The sequence below is a fragment of the Streptopelia decaocto genome (assembly GCF_964273445.1).
Source record: "Streptopelia decaocto genome assembly, chromosome: 3".
NCBI lineage: Eukaryota > Metazoa > Chordata > Aves > Columbiformes > Columbidae > Streptopelia > Streptopelia decaocto.
In genome coordinates, this window is record NC_138656.1 from 115,204,842 (window position 1) to 115,221,557 (window position 16,716).

The following is a 16,716-nucleotide window of genomic DNA, read 5'->3' on the forward strand; positions in this document are numbered from 1 at the left end:
GGAGCCCCACTCTTTGCTTTTCAGAGCAAATGCTCACTCAACTTGAAAGAAGCAGCACTCACGACTATAGCTGTGTTTCTTAAAATTAAAGGTTAAACTGTGTATGAAAACTAGGGAAGGATGCATATCTGGCTGTCCTATTCCTGTACCTCCATCTAGGGTAGTGGGTGAGGAACTAAATTCATTTTGTTAGCAAAAACGGGATGGACTTTACAATTGGGCAAATAAAAGAAAAAGCAGAAAAATTCCTAAAGGAATCACAGAAGCCTGCAAAACCAGTGAAAAATGCTTTCTCAGTGCATTTTTTCAGGTGGGCTGAAAAAGTAGAGTTCCACCAGTAATTCAACCAAAAATAGCTCAGTTTTATTGGATATTGTAGGTGTTCGGCTGATTAGGGAAGAAAACTTCCACTACTTGATAGACCACAGTGAACCTGTAGCGAACTTAAATGACCAAAACATTTTTGCAGTGTCCCTCCAGCCTCCTCACAAGTCAACCCAATTCTGTGTCCCACAATATCCAGTTCCCTGTGGCTTCTGACACCACCCTGAGACCCACCAGAGCGACCTCCTTTCTCGAACATCTTCTTGTCTTATCTGTCACCAGGACAAAACCTACAGGAACCCGCTCCAGCCATAGAACTAAAAGGTGGTGCTGCAATCTGGCAGGCAAAGTTATAGCAAGTTCAAATGAGTGGAAACTAAAGCTGGACAAATTCAGACTAGTAATCAGACCCACATTTCCAAAGAGGGCTTAATTAGCATCTGTAACCAAAGGTTGTGGTGGATTTTGCTTCCCTGGAAATTTTTAAATGAAGACCAACTGAGTTTTAATTCTTTTTTTCTCCAGGGTTATCCTGAAGTTCAAATGAGAGCTAATTTGGGGAAATCTCACAGCTGGTTTCAAAGCTGATGATTGCAGGGGCTTCACTGTATTAATAACCTATGAATCTATATATCTGTGGAAAGCTCTTTATATCAAATTATTCTCCCCTGAGCTTTATAGATGAAGCTCCACCATTACTAAAACTCCTTGCCCTCCACAAAAACTTGCTGCACCACCGAGCACCATGTGGGTGCAGGATTGGGTTCCCCCCGAGGGGACCCTGCACCATCTGCACACCAATCTTGAGGACATGGGGAGCCTGTCCCAAGCTCGGGAAGGCATCTCCTGCTTTGATCCCTTCCCTTACTCTTTTTGAGTCAGTCTGCAAGCAAATATTAAGAGATTTCCAGATTAGCATCCCCAAATACCCTCCCTTAATGCATATAAAATAGTTCCTTCTCTCTTAATAACATCCTTTATGAGCCATGTGAAGGTGTGACCTTCATTTTAACTCATTCATCTTCTTTGCTGCCTACACTGTTTTCTTTTGTACAACCAGAGAAAGCCTGAACCGCTGCACGGCTCTTACCTTTGGTCACCAGTATCAGCCCAGTATCACCAATATCAATGCTCTTTTAAATCTGACAACCAAACTGGCATGACACAAGATCCTCTTCTGCTAAAACATCCATCGAGAGGGGAGGAGATTTGGGCATCTGTAAAATGGGGCCAACAACCATTACTAAACCACTTCAAAAAGGTGTTGTGAAGTTCTGCTAAGCTCTAATGCTCCCTTCATGATCAAATTCTGTACGGCCAGAAATGTGAGGAAATTTGACCGAAAGTCAAGGCAGCTCCAGATATTTCTACAAGCAGCAGGTGGGTTTTTTTTTTCTTGAGTTGTACTTTTTAGTGCAAGTTTCACAAAATTTGGCAGAAGATGATACTTTTCTGCCTATCTTGTACCAAACACATTCACACTTTAACAAGAAGCAAATTCTCCCACATTTTATGGAACTGTTTCATAAATTCAGCTTGTGCAATTAATCGAACCAAATTCAGTACAACAAAGACTCCAGGCCACAGAGAGTAAAGGGCAAAATAAGTGATCCAGATCACCTTGTCTGATTTGCTGCATCTACCAGAGAGCTTCAAGTACGGAGTTATATTGATGTACCATACCAGGGCACATGTGGCCCTGCATCAGCCACCACTGCTGGCTCCATCCTAGGTAGAAAACCAACAGCGATTCCACCGGGGGAATGGAGAAATCATCATACGCCTTTGCACAAGGATGAAACAAAGAGCTTGGTCTTCCAGCCTTCCAGTTAGGAGCTTATTGGCTTTATTGGGAGCACAGATCTAGGTTATGGCTAAGGATCTGGCCCTTTGGAAGTCTGGAATCAAGCGCCCAGTTGCCCCATTAACAATTAGCATTCTGTTTACAAAACCCAGCAGAGTCAGTAAGAATAATCATTACAAAACATGCTCAGACTGTGATTCCGGTTTAAGTTAATATAATTTTAATGAGTTCTTCAGAAAAGGCCTGGCACTTATGGAAAATTTCCTTAATTAATATCAGACCTTAAATTAGTAATAAAAAAAAGCCCTGAATATCATTTGGTCTCAAGCTGGAACTAAAGTATGTTTTGGCATCATTACTAACTGTTAGCAGCAAGTTCTGGAAACAGATGCAAATCTTGATATGTGTCCTAAATATAAAACACATTGCAAAAAAAAAAGGCTCAGATAAAAATATATCTATACATCCACATATATTTGAGTGTGCTATTTCCTGTCTGTATCAGCAACAAATTTATTCCGTTTAAAAACATTCCACTTGTTTCTTTTTGGTATTTTTTAAATCACTTATTTCAGGAATAAAACTCTTTTCCTCTGCTTTCATTTTTCCTGTTTATTTCCTCTCCCAACAACCATTTTAAGTAAATGAAAAGGGCTTAAAGACACACATTATAATATTCAAACGTCTGAAAATCAGCCTACTTGTTTTACCACCTAAATATGGGTATAGGTGCCTAATTTGAGGCCACCCACGCTAGAAAAATTTGGCCTTCGTCCTTGAGGTAGGGATCATGCAACGCATCTTCGGGACAATTATATCAATGAGAGATTCTACTCGGCAGAGAGGCCGCTATTGAAACCCCACAGGCGAGTGCCAAGGGGCTGAGATTCCCAGGTGGCAACAAGTGGGCAGGAAACTAAAAATGGAAAACCTGTGGTAAACAAAATAAATAGAACCACTGAAAAATAATGAGGAAAAAAAAAAGACAAGTTACAAGTTTAGGGAGGGCAGCAAAATGACCGTGTTGTTTCTGAGGACCCGAGCTCCCCCAAGTTCTTGACTTTGCTTTAGCGCGGTGTCACCTTGCAGGGAAAGCATTGAAAATTAACTTGGAGAAATGGAGACAGAGACAACCTTGAGTCTTTCAGCTTCCATTTAAAAAAATGAAAAAAGAAGACAGAGCGAAAATTGTTATAGTCACCAAGAAAAACACCACAGCATAGCGAGCACACCAGAAACTGAGCTGGCTTCTTGGGTTTGCCAAGAGCCTGAGACAATATTGCTGAAGCGTGAACTGCTCATTCATTTCGGGAGCTGCTCACACCAAGGCCGTTGCTGGCAATAGCCACAGTATTAACCTTTTCGCTGCCCTCCCAGAGCTTGTAAAGAGGAAAAGAATTGTATTTTGGAGACAGCAACAACGCCTTCAGGGTCCAGTCCTGAAAGGTGCTTATTATCCACAGTATCTAATGAAGTTCGTAGCAATTAAGGGATGCAAGAATAGCTACTTCACATGACCATGGGTTTTACTTAGTGCCTCTAAAGTTTTCTTAGCTCCCTAGAAGAAGAGAGACAACATGTCTTTCTTAAAGTTAATAATTTTCAAAGACCAAATTTGCCCCCCAAAAAGGAAAATCCGTATTATAAAGGCCATGCAAGTACGTGACATCAAGCAAAATGCAAGGTAATTCACATTCAGGGTTAGAAGCCCAAGATGACAACCCGTACAGGACCTCAAGAAAAACAAGCCAGACACTGTGAGCCACTTTTTCATTAACATACAAACACTAAATCCAGAGGTTCAGCTGGAGATGCTTCCGTTATATGTGTTCTTTTTATTTTAAGACTCGTAGGCTTACAAGAATGAAAATTAAATTATGTAAAGGAACAGTATTGCCACTGATCAGAGCACAGCTGGCATTAGCAGGGTTGTGTTTCTACTTGCCAGCCCTTAGTGAGGTGGGAGAAATTCAATATCCAATGAAGGTCCAGGATGATCCAAAACGATGCGGAGATTATCTACACAGTCAGGCAAATTAATGGGAAAGTTTGGCTACTCTCAAACTAGCAAACAGCCCAGGGTTAGGGCCCATTTTCTGGCCCTGAATCCAGCCAGGATAGTCTGGCCACAGCTGTAATTTAAATCCTTTTAGCCTCCACGATGGGGTGGCTGCCTCTAAGCTCCCGACGGGAATGGGTTTGGGACTTTGCTCATGTCCAAACCAAGTCTGGGACCTGCTTGGGAGTGTGCTGGCCAACCCTGCTCAAAACCAACCTTGCTGACAATTTAACAGTACCGGTGTTTTAACAGCACTACCAGTAATTTAATTGATTAGGATACTCCTTTCTGGCCATTCTAGTTCAGAGGAATGAGTCTGCAAATTTCTTTTGTTTAGAGGCTGAGCCTAGCGTGTCCCTCAGCTACCTCATAGTGTCCCTATTCAATGACACAGTAAATATAAAGACAGCAAAATCCACCCTGAACACTGCAGAATCTCCAACTCATGCGACAGGAGACTTTGGGCACGGTGGCGTGAGGCCACATCGCCAACTGACAACTGTCTGTGAAGAATGCGAGCCCGAGGCTGGAAGAGGTAGGTTTGGTGATTTGTCCCACTATTTACCTTTAGTTTTAATTTTCTCCTTTGTCATATAGGTGCTTGTCAAACACAGTTGTGTAGGACAGGCTCTTCCACAGCCAGTGCTGAACATGTTCATGTTACCCTTGCAGGACTTGGAGTATCTTAAGGCCTTGACTTCACAAAAAGCAAGAGACTGGTGTTTAGGCAGAAGGTTCAGGAAAAGTGCAGGGGAAGGAGAAGTCTCTTCACGTTCCTTCTCAGGAGTATTCTCAATAAAATTAAACTCAAGCTTGAACCCTGCCATTGCAAGCAGGTAGAGGGCAGGGCGAGGCAGACCATGGCTGGGTTAAACCAAGACTGAAGTGTAACAAGGCTGTGATATGGATATGTTTATGGGACAGTTCAATCATCTCTTAAACCACCTCACCAAAGGCAGACTATCAGATCAGACGTGCCTGTACCTGAACTACTCACCTGGGCTTGCTTTAGAGCCTGTGGAGAGAAACAGGCTCTCCCAAGGCATTGCCAGCAACCAGTAAAGCTCATCTGCAAACCAGTCAGGTCCTGCAAATGCCAGTTCATCCTCACTCACTCAAGAGGGAGCTGAGGGTAGCTGTCTCAGATATGGACATCCACCCTGGGGACATCTCTACCTGTACATCTGTAGACCTCTTGTGACTGCAGGAACAACCCGACCTGTACTCCCTGCTCTGAACCTTGCATGTGCTGAGGACTTGCTGGATCAGTCCCACAGCTTGATGTACAACGGCTGTGATGTGTATTTATATGAATCATATACATTAATTACATAATAGACACGCTCCCCATCCCACATGCACTTTGGTTATGCATAGGACACTAAGACTGAGTGCACTCACTATGAATCACGTAATAAGACTATGTCCCTCAGGCAAAACTCTCTCTAAAATGACCATGCTCTTATATTCCCATGGTTTCCACTACAATATTATTTAATTAAGAATATTAATCTGCTGGGCCACCAACTTTCACTGTCTTCTGGGGAAGTCTGAGCAGACAGATATTTTAATAAAATATGGGGAATCCTGCTCTTTTTATGACTGAGCTGGTGCAATAAGGTAAGTCAGTTGCATGGCCTCGTGAGCTTATTTTTTATTTATTATTGATATGAACATGAGACTTGTGCACCAGAGAGATCACTGGTTGAAAAGCTGCATGAGTGATGCCAGGTAATATTCTTTTGCTTCACTTTTCAGCTACTGCTGTTGATTACTGCTCAAATATGTGTGACACATCGTTAGTTAGTTGTACCACGCTGCAAATACAGCACTAGTACCCATTTGGAGAATAAAAGGTGAATATTTGAAGTTTGCCAGCTGCAGGCACTCATTTGCACGTGTCTGCAGCATTCATGCAAATGTTTCAGTTGTGCAAAGAAATCAGTCTAGACGCTGACAGGACCAGTTCAGCCCCAATGACTCCTCGGGGTTGCAGCCTGGTGCCCTTTTCCCCTCTCTCATGGATGGAGAATTGCATGAACTGCTGTGGCATTCTCCCGTCACCTCCTGTCCTACAGCCCCAAGCCTTTTTTGATCCTCAGCCTAATCTATGATGGGAACACAGTTGTCCTCATCACCAAGAGATGTCCCCATCTCAGGAAGAGGAGGAACACCATTGTTTTGGCCATGGATGTGTTTCTGGTCATGGGAGTACCAGCAAAAATAGCTCTTGAGAGTTGCCACTGACAATACAACCAGGAACTGCTCTTCTGAAGGACACACTGCTTTATTAGATGGTAGATTTTCAACGTCTGGGTGAGCACAACTTCAGCAGTGGTCTATGCAAAGCCATGGAGGGCTGTGGAAAGGCTGGGTGGTGTGAAATTGAGGCAGGTAGGAAGGCCTGTGGGCGTGACATCCAAGGCCTAAGGGAGAAGTTCTACCCGTTCTTCCTCCTGCATGATGTTAAGCAACAGGCAGTAAATGTGGCATTCATTAAAATTACCTTGTATACTTTTAAGAGCCTTGATAATCAGATTTCTGCCACTGTATTGGGAAGCAAAGTTTGTTTTTATTCAAGGCCTTGTAAAACTCTAATTTCTCCCTCAAGCACTGGAGGTGCCTGAAGTTTTCTAACATTTTTAGTGTTTCTTAGCAGGTATTTTTACACCCATCAAAGCTCTGTTCTCCTCTGGAAGATGTGTCAACTGAGTGGAGAGTCATGTTTCTCCGTGTGCGAGAGATTAACTCGTTGCTGCAATGAGCAGTTCTAAACTTGTATTTTTCTCTCTATTTATTTACACACTTTCCTGTGTAAATCAGACCCTGCCCTCTCTCCGTGTGGCACTGCTCGGTAGAAACCCTTGAGAGAAACCTCAGGGTTTGCAGCTGGGGCTGCAACGTGTCTCCTTGCAGCCTGAGCATCAGAGTTCGTCCTCCACCCAGGAACACTGTTCTGTATTTCTGAACATGAGGAAACACTGCAGACAACCTCTGGCACTTGTGGGAGATCAAAGTCCCCTTTTCCAATCTTGAATCTAACTGGAAGCAAGTTCCCCGCTCTGGGAAAAGGTAAGAGCATTGCAGAGGCGTCAGTCGAGCCCCCAGAAGATGAAGGGCAAGGAGCGTGAAAGCAACCGACTGTAGAGTACAGCAGAAAAGTTCAGTCCGCGGCCACACAATGTACACAGACGGGTCTTTTAGTCATTCTGCCTGTGCCCACATGCCAGGCGCTCACGTCTGAGTACACACAGACAAGGGCTGCAGGGCAAGTACTCAGTGCTACAGCTGCCGAGGTCCCAGCCGAGCCTCTCCTGGAGGTATTGCTGGGGGCACAATTGCAAAAATAACCAACAACACAGACCATCGGGAGGCTCCGACTCAAAGGGAACCTGTTTGGGGCCACACAAAGCATTTCCTCAGCATCAAGCCCATCAAGTTTTTTCGAACGAAGTCAGCGCGTTGCACGGAGAGCCCGCAGGAACCTGCTCCACTGCCCTCCAACCCACAGCCCACATAGGGCTGTTTGGCATCTCTGAGAAGGCAGAGCGCGCTAGGACCGCAGAGGGTTGGTTTTTTTTGCAGATGTTTGTTTGAGAAACAAAGCTTCCCTCCCTCAAGATGAAAGAAATCAAGGAGTCTATGCTAATCAAATCCTACAGGCCTGCTGGCTGAAGTTCAGCTTGTCAGTGATGCAGCTCAGTGGAGTGATCAACATTTCCAGCGCTATGAGCTTGGTGGAAAGGGAAAACACGAAAAACACGACGGCAAGAAATTCACCTGGCTGCGAGTCAAACAGGTGTATGGCAGCAGCACCCAAGATTATAATAATATCTTGCAAACATGCAAAAAGTAGATGTAATAAGACTGATTCTTTGGTTTTCATTAATGAATCATAAAGACTTTCTTTACATTACACATGCTTTCTTGGCGTACGCTGCTAATATTTCCACACTTGCAAGGTTGGAGTTTTAATACTGAGCCTCCCTTCCCTAAGGTTCCTCATTTTTGGCAAGATGTACAAGGTGACTGTGTGCCATGACAGGCTCTATCTTACTTTGGGGCAATCAGATTACTTCACACAGATGGTTTTATCACTGAGACCATTAGACATGAATTGCACAGTATGTAAATGTACATTTGTTTCATAAAAAAAAAAAAGTCTCAGTTCCTCGCTGCTCACTTGTCTGTGCTCCTAAACATATTTCTTCTCTCCTGCATTCTTCCAAAGCACAATTTGTCCAATCTTTACCCTAAAGTGACTCAGCTAGTTTCTGATAGACATCTTAAGTACACATTGACTAAGGAAACAGGCTTTCTTAAGCTACTGGATTGAAATGCAGGAGAATGAACCTTAGCCTTTACTACTGAAGAATTAAAGGCACCTATCTGTCAGGATGCCTAACATCACTCACACCACAAAAGTAAAGCACCAAAAAATAGAGAATATCACAATTACATTAAAACATGCAAGTGAACATCCTCTTATAGGAGGAAAAAAAAAGGAGAAAATTTGTTCATAGAATCAGGTTCACAATTAAAAAATAGTCTGATCTGAAGTGGACCTAGGCACATTCAAATGATACATGCTCAGAGCAACACAGCAGCTCTTCCACTTAAAAAAAAATAAAGGACTTTGACCCCCTGCCCACCGTGCAGTTACCCTGTATCACCAAGTGAGCTTCGCTCTTCTTATTAAGGTTTGTCTGAGGCCACGGAGGCAGCATCTGCCAGTCCTGTTCCTTATCTCCATAATTCTTTTAGGCAAAACATGGTCTTTACCTGAGAGGCGTCTGGGCACATCGGTGATGGCTGGAAGTCCTGTCCCTCGAGTGGAGGACAGGGGAGTCGTGGAGTGAATGGATGGTGAAGTCATCTGGCTCAAGTAGGATGGATAAGACTGGTCATAGGACCACGGCGGGGATGACTGCGCCTGCCTGGGGTCTAGGGGAAAACAAACAAGAACATTTTTTAAAAAGGAAGAAGAATTTTAGTGCATCAACAGCCTAATTGTCAGAGAGAGGTTTACTGAACATACATACATCAGTGCTATAAGGAATGAGAATGCAATGAAACACAACCTGCTCCTCTAGAACGGAACCCCTTCAAGCCTTGCTCTCCGCATTTCCCCTTCCATAACAATTTTTGGGGGAAATTAACAGAGCAGTGAGCAAAGTTTTAAAAGATCTAGCAGCTGTGCTCCAAAATTTCTGGTGTCTCTCGCCCAGGCTTAACAGCGTGTTATACCAAGACTCGCCAGTCTTCATGGATTCAGACAGATAAGCAATCAGCAAGTATGAGACCCTGGTCCAAGTTTAAGAAGTGGACTTGAGAGGTGCGGAGACTCTACAGCCAGCACTTGGTATGCCTATCAAGTTGCTATCCAGTTCAAACACTACACAGAAGTGTTTTCAGTGCTGAAAACACTACCCAAGAAGGAAAATGTCATTAATCTTATCAGCACTCGTCCAAAAATGGCACATTTGGATGCTGGCCCAATTACCTTCAGTCACCTCAATTAGAACAATATGAAACCAAAAGGTTTGGGATAACTATTGGAAGCTAATGATGCCTTTTGATGTACTTGCTACAGCTCACTGTGGAGGAAATTATTTTCACAAAATCCTAGACTGGTTGGGGTTGGAAGGGACCTCTGGAGATCATCCAGTCCAACCCACCTGCTAAGGCAGGTTCACCAGAGCAAATCACACAGGAATGTGTCCAGGTGGGTTCGAATGTCTCCAGAGAAAGAGACTCCACAACCTCTATCCTATTTTAAGGATGAATAGCTTATTTTTTGCTGAAGCACTGGTGAATTGCACTGAATGAGAGAGAGGCAGACCTAGTTTTAGTCACTGGTGATCAGATTTATAAACCATTTGCTCTCAGTTAATATCTGGTGACAAAGATACCACTGAGAGCCTCATAAATTATTACTTTTTTTCTTTAGATTGATAAAGCAAAGCACTTTCCACCCCGAAGTTTGTTTTGGGCCCTGCACAATAAACAGAAAACTGTCTCTGAACTGACTCATAGAAATTGTAGCACATGCCTCCAAATCCTCCTCAATATTTTCCATGAAGCACATCAGGTCCACTCAGTTTGGAGAACCTGCTACACCAGAGCACTGTGCTAAGGCCCTACTTTGCAGACAGCAATGTGATAGCCACATGGTGTAAGCAAAGGCACTTTTTCAGGAAATCCAACCTTTTTTCTTCTTTTTTTTTTTAACTCCTTCCCTTGCTCTTCCACAGAGCAAACCTTGTAGTTTCAGCTATTCCTTGTTTATTTTTTCTGTTCAGACATGATTTGTTTGAAGAGATGTCTGGAAAGCAGATACTTCCTTGAAGCAAAATAACTATATAGATATATATGAAAACCCGCAACTTTCCCATTTAATTTTAAGAGGATTTTCCTTGCCATTTATATCAGACCTGAGTAATATAAATGGTTAACATAAACTCCTCAGAAATCCGAAGGACACTTGATCATTAAATGTAATGAACTTCTTTGTTTTAACAATTTCAAGGCTAGGGTTGTATAGATTGGCACAGGTTCAAATCTGACTGACTGCTTGTTGTTATATCTGATATCGACATATTTCTCTGCCTCATTCCACTACTATAATTCACCATTCAGTTAATGGTAAATGATCTTCAACTGGGAATGGAAAGCCTAGGCTTGCTGGGAAAACAATCTTGAAATTAATGATGTGTCAGGAGCACAATCTCAAATCCAAGCTCCTTCAAACTCCAAGAGCTTTTCAATCTCTGCTTCCGAATTCAAAACAGAGTCCCTTAAAGTTTTGGTTTTAGGTCAGCTCCAATACTGGAAGGAAATTATACAGCAGGTAAAGGCTAGGGAAGAAAAAAAATCACAGCAGAGGATGTTTTCACAGGATTTTGGTCTATGATGGTGAAAACCTCAGGAAAGTAGCTGCCTTATGGAGTTTCATGGCACTTCTGGTAGGGCAATCCTCATGGCATGACAAGTTCTTGAGCATCTCTGGCACCCTCACCACTTCGAATACCCACACTAGACTTGATTTTACACCTCACAACCTTAACCCCACAAGTGTGAACGTCTGTTTGGACACAAGGACGAATGGCCAAAGTGGTCCAAGGCTCATGTGGCCTTCGAAGCAACATCTCATACTACATTGTCAGAAGCAGAATATGAGGTTGGATGGACTACCAGCTGATCCAAAAGCATATAATATATTCTTAAGACATCTAGCTTAAATTTATACATGGCTTCTATAGCTCATCCCAAACTCAGAGCCGCAATACTGGGTTTCTTTTATATATATACCTATGTGTAGATAGATAGATAGATAGATAGATAGATAGATAGATAGATAGATAGATAGATAGATAGGATTTCAGCTCTCCACAAGTCCAATACTGTGAGATTTTAAACTATGAAATATTTTAGAGAAAGAGGAAAAAGAGGACGGACTGTTAGTGAAGACACTGTGCTGTGACTTAACTGCTTCTGGCCCTGAAGCAAATTTGAGAAGAAACTTCTTCTCAGTGAGGGTGACAGACACTGAACAGGCTGCCCGGGGGGGTTGTGGAGTCTCCTACTCTGGAGACATTCAAACCCGCCTGGACACCTTCCTGTGTAACCTCATCTGGGTGTTCCTGCTCCATGGGGGGATTGCACTGGATGAGCTTTTGAGGTCGCTTCCAATCCCTGACATTCTGTGATTCCGTGATTCTGAAGCAGATCTGTTGGATTTGGATAACTCATCCAACTTCCATTTGATGCAATTTCTATATAAAGACAGTAATGATTTATTGCATATTTAGCTGGACATTTTGTTCTGGTGCAGGCACTCTCTGAGTACCTCGTTCACAAAATGCAGTCTAGGTTGGAAGCTTTTGACCCAGATATGGAAGTGCAAAACTGAGCCCCTCTGAAGCTAGAGTCCAAACTTAACTCTAGGGAAATGAGACCATGTCTTCTCAGGGAAAATCCTTAACAAAATTTAACAGCAGGTGATGCATCAGACCTCAGCGACTGAGTAGAAGCACAGTACCCCAGGCTAGAGGATCACTGTGGTTCCTCCACACTAAGACATGGCTGAAGTCACAGTCAAGGCAGGGTGTGGAATTTTGTCCTGGGGCTGGCTGTCTTCAAGCATTATCTTTGGTCTGTTAGGACACTGAGGATACAAGTTTCACAAGATCCTGGAGCAAATGCCCTAAAACCAGCCTCTGCTCACTGACACTGGCCAAAGTTTGTGTGGACATGTGAGAAGAGAGCAGTGAAACACCCTCACCTTCCCAAGTAAAGGTGACCTTCTGGTCCACAGGGTAAATGTTGCTGGTTGGCAGTATTGCCCAATCCCCCAACAAAAATGTTGACCCATCTAGTCCTCGAAGGTGGACATGCAGCTGGGTCTCACGTGGCACCCTTCGCTCCCACCTGCAACACTGCTGGAGCAGAGACCTCAGCCACTGAAGCTCAACCAGCCCATCTTTTCTGGTCCCACACACCACCAAATCAAACCTCCTGGGGACAAGGAGGGTGCTGGGAGTGGTGGTGCCATCTGCCAGGAAAGCACTTTCAGGGCAGATCCACACAGATGCGTCTGAGGAAAACACAATGATGTCCTTAGGAGGGTCACCTTCTAGCTTGGTCACGGAAGGGGTTGAGTGGCTATTTAGCACATACCAGCAGGGAAGAAGCTACAGGCAGATTTATGAGAGTTTTTCCTTGGCATACTACACCAGAAAACAGCTTTCCCTTTTGCTCCAGCTGGTGGGCTTGTGCATGTCCACCAGGTCCCTGTGGGCCTGGGGTTTTGTGCCATCGCTCAAAGCACCATGTGCTCTGTGGGCACGGCACATCTTCCCAACCATGAAAAGTCCAGAACAGATGAGAAACCCCACAGCTTTGAGGCAGAGTGAATGTGGATTCCTGCCTAAAGGAATCCCACAAAAGCAAGAGAAAATGCTATAATAATACAAAAATACATGGAACAGCTTGGGAGAAAGCCCCCACCTTCCCATACATCAGCCATAGGGAAAGGCCAGCAGAACATTTAACAACAAAAAAGGAAGCAGACGGCCACTCTGAGTTGGCATTTGCACTTGAAAATTTTGGAGTGATTACTAAGAGCAGTCCTTTTGTAAACATCTCTGTTACGCCTGCGTGGGTGTGAAGAAAAGTGCGGCTTTCAGCATATTCATTCACAATGGGGCATATCGTGCGTATGCAAAGAAACCCTGGGCACAGCTCGGCTGAAACAAGTCAGCAGGGAGAGGTCTAAACTAGTGCACAAACAACTCCATCCTGTTTGCACTGCCAGATAAACCTCGCCGAAGCAGGAAAATATTGAGTATTGCAAATTATTTTGTGTCTAGGTTTTACTGCCACACACACAGTCAGGGAGAGGGACAGACGGTTCCTGACTCATGTGGTCTGTGATTGACTGAATCAATGGACAATGGAACTGATGCTTAATGGACAATAAGTGGTTTTAAAAATCAGTCTAAGATTGGGTGCACTATATTAAAAAAAAAAAAAAAAAACCAACAGTGAACCATTCTCCCACCAATGACATTGGCTCTCCAGCAATGTGACTTCCTTCAATGCAAATGTTCTGAAGTGTCAATGGAGAGAAGAAAAATGAAATATATATAGCCCTGAAGAATGAGCTTTTCCATTGCTTTGGCACTGGATTATGAAGAACACAGAGATTTCCTATAGAAGAAAAAAATGATTTCCCATTTCTCAAGCTGAGTTACATGATCAGAGCATGATCACAGGCTCACAGCTCCTGGGTGTACTGTCTATAACAGCCCAACATCACATGTGCTTTGCAAACCCACTCTCATTTAAATCCAGCCATCAGCTCTAGCACTGGCTGCTGCTTATTGTATTAGTGCTACTGCCAACACTAAAAATCAAGCTGTCTGGAGCTATCTTTGGTAAACAGTTAAGCAAATATCCTCACTTGTTGATCTTAACGAAGCCAAGATGACTTTCTGCATGAGTAACCCAACTATTGTTGTAACATCATCCCCCCCAGCAAAACAACAACAACAAAAATGCAACCTCCTCTTCTCTGACTATTTCTTAGGCATCTTTGAAAGCCCAGGGCTTGATCCGGGTTGCCCAGTTCAATCTATGAAGTCAAATCCAATGGAGTTACACCCAATGGACACAAGCATAATTGAGACCAGATTTTGGCTTAAAGAACCTCTAAACCCATTTCTTCTCCCAGCCCCCTCCCCCCAACAGTCACATTTCTAAAAGAAAAAGAAAATAAACTGAACAAGCCGTGCCAGTAGGGCAACTAAATTGTAAAGGCGTGGGGGGGTGTGCAAAGTTAAATGAATACTTTAGTAGGAGGGACACAAGCTTTACCAAGTGGAGGTTCACAATGGCAACTCACCAGTTGCCTGAAGGATGCAACCAGTTTGTATAAAATCCAGCAGACTGCAGCCACCCTCGTGCTCACGGCAGCAGAAATCCCAACACCACCACCTCACCCGTGGAGTCTTGCAGCTTATATTCCATGTTACATGGGGCTGAAGGCTTAATTTATTCTGTAAGTCAATCATTGGGGTGTTTCTAAATGACCTGTTCCAGGCAACCATGTCTCTGGTTGATATGCACCAGCTACAAACTGGTGAATACTTCATGGTGGTGCTGGTCCCAGGTAAAACACAGCCAACCTCTGGCATGGCATTTGCATTCTGCTGGTCTAATAACAGTTGCACAGTTTCTGTTTCAAATGTGTCCTGTGGCTGATGGTCTTGGAGAACAGATACTGGTCTTTAAGGCAGATGCTGCAAAGTCCTGAACGGAGGAATTAAGGAGGACCAGCTGGTACCATCCTCATCCTCCACCTGACAGCTGAAGGACCTTTCTGCCCATGATTTTCCCAGCAGACTCAGTTTATACCACCCCTGAAAACAGTCCCTGCCTGCCAATGGAGATAGGTCCCCCCACCAGCTTCCAGGTAAGTCACCTCTGAACCCTTTAAATCTGCTTTCTACAACCCTAAAAAATGATAAGAAATGGAAGCATGACCTTGGGACCTGCTTTTGAGTTCTGTTATTTCTGTGACTGAAGTCACAGGTTGCCTGTAGATCAGATGGTGCCTCAGTGGTGATGGAGCATGAAACTTCACGTAACCCCCACTTTGCAGCCCCCCCTAGCGAGGCTGACAGGGTCCTGGCCCCCATCACATTCCTGCCATTACTCTCATGGCTTTTCCCAGCCGATAGAAGCTAATCCTCCCCAGTTGCATTTCAGAAAAAAACAACAGTTTTCTTCGTTTCATACTGAACTACCAATGCAACAGCTCTGTGTCTGAATGGGAATGTAATCAGATACGTGAGCAAGTTGTGCAAGTGCCGTTAGGAAAAAAAAAGAAGGCAAATATACCAGTATCCAAATGTGAACAGACAGGATTCCTGATTTACGGGCAGCAAGCGGGGTTCAAATTGAATCTGCATTTCCTCAGCAAAGGCATCTACTTATTGGATGATTTGTTTTTTAATGACCCTTCGATGTTGCTTTTGCAGAATCCTAGTTAAAATGCCATGTTGAATAAGGGCAACCCTGTGCCTTGTACTGCCACAGCCCAGACCTGCGGTAGGCTCAGGACTGTGCCGTGATTTGTAAAACCCATACGCTGATACTTTAGGAAAACAAACACAACCCAGACAGAGAAAAGAAATATAAGAGTGAACCCCAAAGTGCTGAGTTCTTTCAGGCTCAGGTGTGGGCCAGCCAGGCTTTAAATATTATTTCTGTTTAATCATGCAATAGCTATGCAAGACCTCAAGTGGAACGAAACAAAACCAGTTTATGTGCTTACCAGCAACAATATGGATTTTGTCATAGGAAACCAGTATTTACTGTGAAAGTTATTAGGAATTAATTATTTTCCCTAAATTACTATACTAAAAGATTAAGAAACAAAGGTACTTCTAAAGGAATGCTTGGTTAATTCCAATAAAGGTAATAAAAAAATCCCCGATTTTTGTACAAGGGTCTGTTCTCCTTTTAATATATACCCAACCCATACCAGCCTAGTGACCATGTTAAGAAGCCAGTGAGTAATTCCCATTGAATATCTCACCACAACAAGGAAACTGGTGGAAATGGACAGCCCCAACAGCTCACTCTCTACGGCCACACCAAGTAGGAGAACATTTAGCAACTTCCCCTGGTCACCTAACACCTGATCAAAGAGGTACCTTGTCTGTGGCATCAACTTTGTCTCTCATTGGCATGGTCCGTGTGGCCACAAGCACCCATTCATCCCAGAAGAACTCGACGGACTGTCCGCAAAAAGCATCCCAGCATTTTGGTGGAACAACAAAGCATGGAGAGCTTTACAGATTACAATCCATGTCCCGAAGAGCACCGAAAAGCCTTGTGGGGAAGCCAGCACAATTCACAGACTTCTCACCGATGTAAGATGCTCACGCTAATCACCTTATTAAATTAGAGGGCTACCAGAAAGCTTTTAGGGCTGGGTGTTTGGCTTTTTTTACATTGAGGA

General features: G+C 43.6%; 1 protein-coding gene across 4 annotated transcripts in view; it reads right to left on the bottom strand.

The window, feature by feature from the left end:
* Nucleotides 1-16,716, bottom strand: part of RUNX2 (RUNX family transcription factor 2) — a 228,361-nt gene that overhangs the window by 89,962 nt on the left and 121,683 nt on the right. For all 4 annotated transcript variants that reach the window (XM_082049028.1, XM_082049026.1, XM_082049027.1 and 1 more), the window contains one exon: nucleotides 8,970-9,131. In XM_082049028.1, the coding sequence (XP_081905154.1) occupies nucleotides 8,970-9,131 (162 nt within the window). The remainder of the gene's footprint in view (nucleotides 1-8,969; nucleotides 9,132-16,716) is intronic.